This window comes from Anarhichas minor, unplaced genomic scaffold (assembly GCF_050575085.1).
Source record: "Anarhichas minor isolate MPS153535 unplaced genomic scaffold, ASM5057508v1 ptg000040l, whole genome shotgun sequence".
Lineage (NCBI taxonomy): Eukaryota > Metazoa > Chordata > Actinopteri > Perciformes > Anarhichadidae > Anarhichas > Anarhichas minor.
The window spans coordinates 4,151,147-4,162,500 of NW_027466486.1; the positions used below are offsets into that span (position 1 = coordinate 4,151,147).

Genomic DNA, 11,354 nt, shown 5'->3' on the forward strand with positions numbered 1-11,354 from the left:
GCTCTTCACTCTAGCGGTGACATCACGCACTCTAAGCTGCGCAATACACACCCATTATAAAAGCAGAAAAGGGCTGAAAAAATCATAAAAGTTAAACTGCTGCAGTTCAAAAAGTATAAAATATATCAAAAAGCTGAATAATGCGTCAATAGATCAGGATTTTCTCAACATTTTAAAGTTGAAATGGTGTCTGTAGCTGAAAGTATGAGGAAGTAGAAGGATTTGAAAGTTGAAGAGGATTTGAACATTTTCTCCATAGAAACCCATTCAAAAAAAAAAATGCAAAAAGCTTAATAATTCATAAAGTTTAAAGGTTAGAAATATGAAAAGTCATAGCACCCCTCTGCTGAAAGAGCTGAACATTTTGATAGTTGAACGGTTTCTGTAGCTTAAAATATGAAGGAGCAGAAGAGTTTCAAAAAGCGTACGGAAGAAATATAATTATTATAAGAAGAAGTATAAAGATTTGAAGAACAATAGTTGGAATGCTTAACAGCATTCCAACAAAATACTCACCAAACAAATTGAAGCTTAGTCTTCCTGTCGTAGGAGGCTAGCGTTGGAAGACACCCGGGCCGTTACGTGGAGAAGCGGTAATGTTTGAGTCCCAGTCTTTCACTGCGGATGAGCCAGCCGCCTCTCGTGGTCAAACTAGCCGCACCTGTGTTAAGTGTGCGACTGATACAATCTTTACGGTAATGCAATGGAGCAAAACTGTGTCGAGTGTGCGACTGATACATTCTTTACGGTAATGCAATGGAGCAGACCTGTTGCAGAGCCGCTGGAAGTAACTAAAGAGACTTTCGAATAAAGTCTCACAAGAATAAATCACAGCAATACTTACATTATTCCGTGAAATTAACTAAATTGAATAAAACAAAGTTTCATATGTAAAGTGTTACATATTCGCCCACTCTAAAATTACCGCAAATCCCTGTTAGGATACTCCCAGTCTGCATTTCAAAGTACAACATCGCGTTTGGTTTAGTTTACGTTTTTTTAAATTAAGGAACAGAACAGTAATTTATGAGCCCATTATTTGGACGAAGTAATATTAAGACTACAATCAAAAATAATATAAATGATCTAATTGTATTGTGTACTTTTAGAATAATCCAATATTTAAATTTCCAGGGACGAGACTAATCTTTTTAATCTAACTTTGATGGAGACTAAAAATTATTTTTTCCATAATGAGTCGGATATAATTTGACTAAGTACTTCCTAAAACTATCTGCACAAGTACTATGAAGTACTTTTGCTGGATATTTTTTAAATAATCCAAGGTCAAATTCCCCTCCAGAGAACAAGATTCAGCCCTTTTCTTCTAACTGATGTGGGATAAAAACCCTTTCTTCCATAAGTAGTTTAAGAAACTAATATTTTTGGACTAAGTACTTAGACTACTTGCTAAAATAATATGAACTAATTTTAATGTGTACTTCTTCCAAGAATCCAATGTCAAAGTCCCTTCAATTATAGGCCATTTCGTCAAACAATCGCACATTCCGACCACAGGTGCGGCTTGTTTGACCACACAAAGCCTTGACTTTGTGGTTTCTGCAGGTGCAGCCCTTTCGTGCCCTCTTCTCTGTCCCTCCTTTATCACAATCTCCTATATGGGTGTGACCAACTGAACACTTTGTGGTCAGTAGCCCAACCTTTGACATGGTAAATCAAATAATACTGCAAGCATGTCATACAAACCAACGCACCATTAAAGGCAATATAAGCTTATTAAGGGAGAAATGTCGTGTGACATTAGGCTACTTCACTGTGTTTGGCTCGTTTCTTATCAACCTGTGGTGTGTCAACACTGACAATACTTACAAGTTGAAATCTAAGTTTTTGTATAAAATACATTAGTTACTGTCAAAACCCGCAGGCTGTGTGCAGTGGCTATCTTACTTTCTGAACAATTCTTCTTTTTCATTTCATGCAATCAGTCACACACGGACAGCAGCCAACTCTGTGTTGCTCAGGGGCAAATGTATTGTTTCAGAGACTTAACAACAAAACTACAACAACTACAAAAATGAAGTAAACATGTATATTAAAAGTAACACAAGTGTTGTTTTAGTTTTGTTAATGGTATAACATAGCAAACAATAAATAAATTGGTAATCATGCCACTCAAAAGCCACATAAGCTGCTGCATTATAATCAGTGGAGGAAAGTTACTAAGTAGACAGCATTTACTCAAGAAGTGTGTTTGGTTTAATTTTAAGGGTACTTGTACTTTACTTGAGTATTGATAGGCTACTTTCTACTCCTCTACGTCTCAGAGGCATATGTTGTAAATGCCAACACATACAGACCAATACGTAACAGATAATTCCTTGAACTGTCTCACCGCAGCTTGATGACTTCATCCAAATAATTTGTTAAGTGTTGGATCCTCGATGTTCCCATCGCTCTTGAAGTCCTGAAGCGACGCAGTGAATTAATGAGTTTGACGAATCTCATCCTGGTTTGAACTCTTTAATCCCTCAGTCAGAAATACAGTATCACGCTGAATTCCTTTGGAAATTGAAGTGCTACCAGTGTACTCTCCCCTGAGGTGAATATATAACAGGCTCCAAACCGCTTGGTAAGACCTAGGCAAATATACCTGCAGCATTGTTTAAATAGAGATTATACATGTTGTTGGCGTTAAAAGACTTTTGATGGGAAAAGTTCCTCCTTCAGTAAAACTCTGCTCATGACACTTTCAAAGCTTTATGTTTGATGATTTAGATTTTACATATATTTAGGCTGTTTGTTATAGTATGTTTATGTTCATTATACCTTTTTCTTTTCAATATGATTCCAAGATTGTATTGCACTTACATTATTGTATGTACTCCCCAGTTTATGTTGATGATGATGGTTAGTATTGGTAGCTGTAGTGATAGTCACTATAGCCAGTTATATTCTGATAATAGTTGTAATTAGGAGTAATATATTTTTTAAAGAGTTAAATTCCTTTTCCACCAGCAGATGTCACCACAGAGCGAACATTGCCAATCATTCTCTCTTGCTGCTTTGAGTTTGTTGTACTCTCATCATGCCAGATGTCACTTTATCACAGTTATATGTGATCAACACAAAAATGGGGCATCTCAGTGAACATGATACTTCTGCCTTTGTCTTTATGGCATCTGTGACCCTTTTGAAAGCCATCTCTTATCTCTTGAAAAGAAAAAGCCAGTGTAAAAAGGCTTCCCAAATGGATAGGTAAGAAACAAAGGAAATAGGAGGGGAGCCATTGAATGCAAAAAAATGAGAAAAATTCTGGATTGCATTTCAAGCTTTTCCTCGGGCAGCAATAAGAGGTGTATGCTGAGTGTTATGTGTCAAATTGAGTGAAAGCAGTAACGCGACACGTAGGTACATCATAACCATTAAACCATAAATACAAGAGTTGTATACTTATAATACTAAAGAGTACTAAACACATGATCTCATGATACTGGTGAAGCACATAATAATCAGCAGGTTGCTTACTGAGTAAGCGGAGACTGCACCAACAGACTTAACAAAGTGGTTAAGAAGGCCGGCTCCATCATTGGCTGCAGACTGGACACTCTGGAAAAGGTGGTGGAGAGGAGGACACTGAAGAAACTATTATCCATATTGGATAACCCGGACCACCCTCTCCACCACCTACTGCAGGGACAGCGGAGCACTTTCTCCAACAGACTCATCCAGCTCCGCTGTCACAAGGACCGATACAGGAGAACATTGCTACTGCTATTAGACTGTACAATAAATCACCTCTGTCCAAATCAATCACACAATTATAACACCGTTACACTGTTTGTTTTGTTTGATTAAATATTTGCACTATTGTTTAGTTAGTTCATTTTAATACTATTCTTTTTCATTTTAACATTTTCCTTTTTTTATTTTTAATATTTCTTACTCTGTTATTTGTATTGCTTTACCTGTACCATAAATGCTGCTGTAGCGAAATAATATCCCCTTGCGGGATTAATAAAGTAACTATCTATTTATCTATCTATTTATCTAATTCCCACATTTATCAAATAACTCAGGAGCATATTACTGGAATTGTTTTTCCATGTATATATACAATGGAGCTGCCCTTCTTTTGATAGTCCTGTCACCTAAATCTGCTGTGGGACTTTGTTTGTTGCCCCATTGTCATTATATTAGTCAGGTGAGGGCAGCAAAACAAAACCACGATTCGGCATATTGACTGAAAGTCAACAACCAGACTCTCTGGGGCTGTATTTAAAGTGAAATGCAAATGTTAGTGTAGGAACATTTGCTAAGTAGCACTAACCACAAAGTACAACAGAGGACAATGGGAATGTCATTAGTAATGCAGGTGTTTGTCCTGAAACCAAAGTATTGGAAAAAATATAATTATGACCTGATGATGCCTCTAAAGGACAACTCAGGGGATGACCATGGGATAAATGGTAGGAGCCATGAATGCCTCTTCAAAATACGGTGCCAAGCCACCTCGTAGATGTTGAAGTATTTCACAAGGTAAATGAATGCATTGGTGGCACTAGAGGAAAAGTCAGAGGCTCACCAACTTTATCAGAATTCATGTCAATGAAGTGCAGCACAAAGAGAAACCATAAAATCTGCAGACGTGGACGAAGTCATATGGCCGTTTGAGGTATTTAAGCACAACTTCATTTTGTGCGAAACTAGTCAACCAACTGTCTCCACCTGTTGTGCAAGAAACAATTTAGACTGCAAAAATATCTGGTTATGGTGTGTTGTTAGTAGCCTACGGGCCACAGTGCGATTCTTATTAGCTTTATTTCTGCCTGGCATATTCTGTCATTACAGAACAGAAAAATGTATTTTATTGATTTGTGTGAAAATAGTGAAAAGTATCAATTCAATAATTCAACTGGGCACTCACATATTTTTCTGTTAGATATGAAGCTGCCAGGAGACAGTTAGCTTAGCATAAAGACTGGGAACAGAGGGATACAGCTAGCCTGGTTAGATATTTTTGGTTTAACACAGTTATTGACCAGATGTGTTACACTGGAAACGATTATGATAGAACAAACTTTAGAGCATATGTTTCTCTGTAGATCACTAACACCTCACCTGGTAATATTTCTCCTCATGGAGTTTGACCTTTTGACAGTGTGCACATTACATTCAGTTCAGCAGACAGATGAATACTAATCATTCAAATTGTTTATTTAGTATTTTTGACAGTTGTAATGGTAAAATATGTATTAGCATCATGGAAAGTTTTTAAAGAACAGTGTGACATCTCAGTATAATGGAGAAGTAAAAACAGGCCCTGCAAGACACAGTCAGCACCTAAAGACCTGTTCACATACTGTTTCTTGCAAGGTTTAAAACAGGAACATAGAAACCACAACCACAGTGAAGCTCACTCCACAGACTGCTGAATGAGTATCTGTGGTGCACTCTTCCCTTGCAAGCAAATAAATGCTTAAAACAACTCTCTCTTCTCACGATTAACATAGAACTCTTCCATCACACAGTACATTCATTTATTTTTGTGGGAGGCAAGTTAACTTCTATACAGTCCATTTAGTTAAGTTTGCCTTGATGTTCTAATTTATTTTGAGCTACCTGTGCTGAGGAGGCTGCTGCTGTTGGAGGGGCCTCTTGTCCGGCTGGAGCAAAAAATGCATCCCCTAAAACAAAGCTATTAAATACAAGAGGTAGACAATCAGACTTTGCGAGGCTGCCACATTATGTGGTAGATAAGGATGTCTAGTTTAGAGATTTAGTTTTTGGTGCTATTGTTTTGGTCAAGTATTTATACTGATGGACTAATTGTCCTGTTTTATCAGTAGTTTAATTGGACGTGTTTTTCTATTTTGTTTTTAAAAAATGTCACTGAGGATTCACTATATTTTAAATTTAAGGTTTTCCCATAGAACAAACCCACCGGTTGGGAACAATATGTTCTAGTATCACATACCAGTGTATTTATACAATCAATGGTAAAACTTTCTTGTCCTGACTTAAATCTGTATGATTGTTGCATGCACTCTTATTGAGCATGAGAGTTTGGTGTTGCAAAATGATCAGTTTGAATATAGAGGCAGAAACCACAGGATGCAGATAAAGTCACATTCACACAATGTACTATGCTGCCACAGTTCTTCACATGTCTATCCAAGTGTCTGTCCATCTACTGCCTCATCTCTGCCTCTCTGAAGTCAGCAGCCCCGCTCTCCTCAGCACCTTATTCACGCTGGGGAGCAGTTTTTCTGTAAAGCCCCTCAATCGGGTGTCCACGTGGAGCTGCTCCAGCGGCCGTTGTGTCGGGGTACTGATTGGGGGAGTGAATGATCAGACACACGTCTGGTGGAACCTTAAACATTTGTCCAAACATCTTGAGCACTTCATTTACTGAGGTCCGCTGCACCATCCTGTGACACACAACATTCACACAACCACACTTTCAATGAGCATAAATTAAGTACTGCTACTGATTTACCTTTACTACTATTAAACAGTCAATTCAGTGTAGCTCATAGCAGTAGCACCGGCAGTATGGTGGCCCTTCGGTGCAAAAAAGGATGACATTTTGGAAAACAATGGTGGTGACATGGCCACCACTGGCGAGGGTCACATTCAACCCGTTCAGCACGTCTGTCCATCCCTTCCATCAGCTCTGCCCCAGCCCAGCTCTCCTCAGCGCCTTGTCCACACTGGGAATCAGTTGTTCTTGGAAGTCCCACAGTCGCTTGTCCTCATTGAGCTGCTCCAGCGTCAACGACTGCCGCAGAGCCACGCGAACATGAATGATCCGACAAACGTCCATTGGAACCTTGAACCGTTGTCCAGAATTCTTGATCACTTCATGCACTGACGTCCACTCCACCAACCTGTGGTGCACGGACACATAACGGTCTTTGAGGAAACTTTCCTTTCAACCAGGATAACCACATATGTATTGGGACTCTGGCATGTTGTATGAGATGTCACCGATGTCAACGTGATAGTACTGTATTTGAACATGTTTTACTATGACATAAAAACTGCCTAATACAGTGTTTTATAAAAGGAGCTACTTTTCAGCTTACCTCGGCTTAACTATCATCTTGTGTGGGTGGTATGACTTTCTGTCGGGGTCCTCCCTGTAGATGTGCTCAAGAATATTAACGCCCGGCACCCCGTTCCATCGAGGCAGGTGAAACCTCCCACTTGGCTCAAAATGTTTCTTGGGGAAGATATGGTTCTCAATGAGGTACACTCCTGTCTACATGAATACAGCATGGAAGATGGAGAGACAATAAAAATATTAAATGATCATCAAATATAATCTTATGGTTGACTAATTAAGTGATATTTGTCAAATTCACACCAGAATTACCCTACATTTGGATGCTGTTGTTGGAGCATCTCCATCAGAGACATCAGGTTGTTGTGCTTGTATGGCATTATAATCTCATCGATGTCGTTCAGCAGGACGTAGCGTGAGCGGTCCATGGATCTGTAAATGCACTCATTAAGCGTGGTCAACTGACCGAAGTAGTGCACGTCCCCCCCGCTCTGTGAGAAGAGCCAGCCGCGAGATGGATTCAGGTGCTGGTCGATGGGCCAGGGCACCATCTCCACGAAGCCCTCCTGGCTGTAGCTCTGCAGCAGGCGGTCGAGGTCTGGGCCGCAGCTGGTGTTGTAGATCACCACCCTGTTCACACCCAGTAACCTGGCGCAAGGAAAAATGGTAAATGATTGGTTTACCCAAATTACAAAAACAAAAAACACCCAAAAACAGCAAAATATGTTTCTGCAAATACTAGCTGTTGGAGATTTTCAAATGTACTTTTATAGAGCGTCACAAATAATATCATTGGTTATAACGACTTAAGATTGAGATGGACATCTTTGGTTTTGTTTTGGTAGAGGAGGAAACTTGACGGATATACGGATAGCTCAAAACCCAGACAAGTAAAACTGAAACTATCTGGAGGGCTAGATACCACTTTAAGTTAGCTTATGTGACAGCAGCACACTGTATGTCAGACTCATGCAAGGTTTGGTTCACTTATAACTAATTATGTGTTAGTTAGAACTTGACTTTTTGAAAATATGACGGCCCTACTCGGCAGGAACAGAAACACCTGTATGATGTGATGACACTGCAACAGTACCTTTGCAAAGCTAATAATATCCCGTTTCTTTTGAAAAGTTGATTCAGCTCTTTTCTAACTTTGTGGTGTTGTTGGTGTGCTTACCTGTACATCTCCAGGGTCTGTGCAAACTGAAGCACGTTGTTGTAGTCTCCAAACAGGTTTGAGATGCAGACTGTGAAGTTAAACTGCAACTTTTCCTCCTCCTTCCCTTTGGTTTTCTGGTTTCTTATAGGAAGCCAGGTCTGGTTAAAGACCCTCTCACTGCCTGGCTGAGTCAGGAGACTGACATGTGTAGCGTCGCAGTTTTGAGGAATCTGACACATTACATCCGTAGTGACGTAGGGAAAACCAAAGTTGTCAGAGTGTTGTAAAATTGTTCCTGGATTTGCATTTGATAACTGGCCTGCACAGCAGAAAACACAGTACAGGGGTTGGATGGAGTCTCTCTTAAATATTCCAATGATGCGTACATCAAAGCCATCCACTCTCTGGTCCAAGTAGGCCGACACCAGTAAGTGCTTGGTGTTGTTGAGGGGGGTGATGGTCCGCTCAGAGATCCGCAAGGGGAAAGCCATGTTCAGAGCCCCACGTGGCTGTGGGACGGCCCTGTACGTCCTGGGTGTTCTCACAGCGATACAGAGGATGAAGATGAGGGCAGCAATGATGAGGAAGTAGAACTTCCCTTTGATTTCTTTTGGCTTGTCCATCCAGCCCCAGACGACACAGATTCCCAACCTGAGGCAGAATTAGGAATAAGGGTCCAGAAGACACATTTGAGGAACATTACTGCAACATTACTCTCCTCTTCATAAGAGTTTGATATTGTTATAACAGGTAAAATAGCAATAACATGTCAATAATTGTCTTTATTCTTGTTCTATAATTTCACAAATACAACAAACTATAGTTTTTGTATATATAATATAACTATATACAAAACTTTATAAGCTGTGATGTCAAATAGCTTTTGCGGCTCCAGACGAATTTTATTTGGGGGAAAATAGGGCAAAATGGCTCTTTGGATAGTAAAGGTTGCCGACCCCTGGTATAGGTGAACCTACTGTGACTGTTAAGACTTGACTTAGTGGTAACAGAGTGAATTCGTGCATTCTGAGTCTTGAAATAACAAATAGGAGACATAAACCCAAACCCCTGTTCTAAGACTTGACTAACAACTGACACTTAGAGACTTCTCATCACATGTATCTACAGAACATGTAGTTGTACCTACACATTTGAATACAATCGATCAGTAATGCTATTTAGTAAATGATTTTAACTGGTCATTTAAAGGTGACAGCTAAATGCTACACACACAGTGGTGCCTCGCCAGCCTGATGAACATGAAAATAGTGACGATTCACCATCTTGCTTTATCAAAATAACTACGACAACTGCAACAAAATTGTCCATATATCATCACATAGCTCTCCAAATAAGAGCCTCTTTAAACTGCAGCATCTTCTGGAGCTGACGCTGAAAAGCACCCAAGAGTGAACATTCAACCTAAATGACCTCTATCATCACATTTGGTGTTACTAAATATATTTCTTATTATTTACTAACCCCATAAAAAGATCAATATCAACAAAGTCCATCTCTCAGTACTTCTCTACTTGTCTGTTGCATTCAGCCCAAAGCCAATTCATTTCTAATGAAGATGTAAATCACATTATTCATTTAGGTTTTCATTTAAAAAAAAGGTTGTATAAAAAAGCTGGGCATTGTAGTTTTAGCAAACTTTATTCAAACATGATTATGTTATTTGTAAGGGACTATTTTCAGCAGCGGAATTTAGTCCCCAACATGTTTTTACAGTTCAAAAGGGAGGACCCAAATGCAGGTTGAAGGGACAAAATGCGAGCTTTAATAATAAAAAGCTGATTCCAAAAGTCCACACTCCAGATTAGTGGGTGGCGGTAATGCAAACAGGCAATCAATAAAACGTAAGGAGCATGCTGAGGCAAATCCCTGTAGAAGTGAAGAAACAAAAGCTAAACTGAGAACAAACTGGTGCGAAACGAGAAACCAAAATAGGCAGGAATACTTACAATGGACACAAGCAACCAAAGCAGAAGCCTTTGTTCCAGCAAACAGGTTTAGTGAAAACTTTGAGTTAATTAATAACCCTGAGATGACGGAAACTCTGTGTTTTCAGCTCCAGAGGGAGAGGCAACTGAAACCTGTTGTAGTGACCGATTCCTGTAATTATAGCCACTCGGCTGGGTGCGGGAGAAGATCGTGTTTTCTTACTCGCTTCGACGTAAAGATTCCAGGCTTTCACACTTTTGGGTGAGGTTGCCGTTTAATTAGAGTTCACATATTATAATACAATATGATAGCACTTAGCTTCCTGGTCTCCCTCATGGTGTGGCTGGCTTGCAGTAAAAATCGTGCGATCTCCCGGTCACGCATGCGTAATTTCTTGTCAGTTGCACCTGTGCCTCATATAGGAATTTCCTGCCACACTAACCCACACTGCCACCCGCGACCAACCTGAGATAGGCTCCCAATATACATTTATAATACCCAGACCTAACCAATGGCTCACACCGGCCCCAAATTGTGAAGGTATGCACAATTACAGTGACCAAACTGTAGGTCATGACCTTTACAGATGATGACGTTCGCCATTAGGTCCCTTTGACCTCTGGATCTTCTGAGGAAATGGGCTGTGGATTTAAGGGTCTTGGCCAATCCAACTCTTACATGCTAGGAAGTTATCCACTGTCAGACCTCTGAAGTCCCTTGGTTTGATGCAGCGGTCCACTTTAAACTCTGCCACCATCTCCAGATCGAGCAGCCATTCTGTCCATTGTTGTGAGAATGTCTGGGGAATGTGTTTCTTCCACACCTTTCTTGCAACAACAGGTTTGGTAGATTGAAGGCGGTAGGTGTCACGATCAGGCTTTGCCTTCTGAGTTCTGTGTGTTTCTTTCTGTAGCTCCTCACTCTACCCGTCAGCCACTCCCTCTTCTTCTTCTTCTTTTGTTTTTAATGGCGGTTGGCAAACAACTTTTAGGTGCATTACCGCCACCCACTAATCTGGAGTGTGGACTAAGGAAAGTAATTCTCTAATACGAAAACCAAACAAACAAACACAAAATAAAACAAAATAAAATAAATATAATCCTCAAATTCTATTCACTAGTCTTGTTGACTCCAAAAACTCCAAAAGAGGCTTCCAACACTCTTCACCAAAGCTTTTCTTTAATATATCAGTTATATTCTCCTCTCCCATCTCTCTTAGACCAC

General features: G+C 39.9%; 1 protein-coding gene across 1 annotated transcript; it reads right to left on the minus strand.

Moving 5' to 3' along the window:
• Positions 1–6,202: 6,202 nt before the first annotated feature.
• LOC142968252 (uncharacterized) lies at positions 6,203–10,887 on the minus strand. The gene is made up of 7 exons (XM_076108057.1): positions 10,809–10,887; positions 10,432–10,537; positions 8,202–8,834; positions 7,342–7,672; positions 7,047–7,222; positions 6,645–6,848; positions 6,203–6,389 (listed from the first exon to the last, which is right to left on the minus strand). The coding sequence occupies exons 1-7, from the start codon at positions 10,885–10,887 to the stop codon at positions 6,203–6,205; spliced, it is 1,716 nt and encodes a 571-aa protein (XP_075964172.1).
• Between the last annotated feature and the right edge of the window lie 467 nt (positions 10,888–11,354).

Excerpts from the sequence above, each read along its gene's own strand:
- LOC142968252 (XM_076108057.1), bottom strand. The coding sequence starts at position 10,887 with ATGGTGGCAGAGTTTAAAGTGGACCGCTGCATCAAACCAAGGGACTTC. Across the intron at positions 10,538-10,808 it reads AGTGGATAACTTCCTAGCAT|GTGCAACTGACAAGAAATTA; the intron begins GTAAGAGTTGGA and ends TATGAGGCACAG. Across the intron at positions 7,223-7,341 it reads TCCAACAACAGCATCCAAAT|ACAGGAGTGTACCTCATTGA; the intron begins GTAGGGTAATTC and ends GTATTCATGTAG.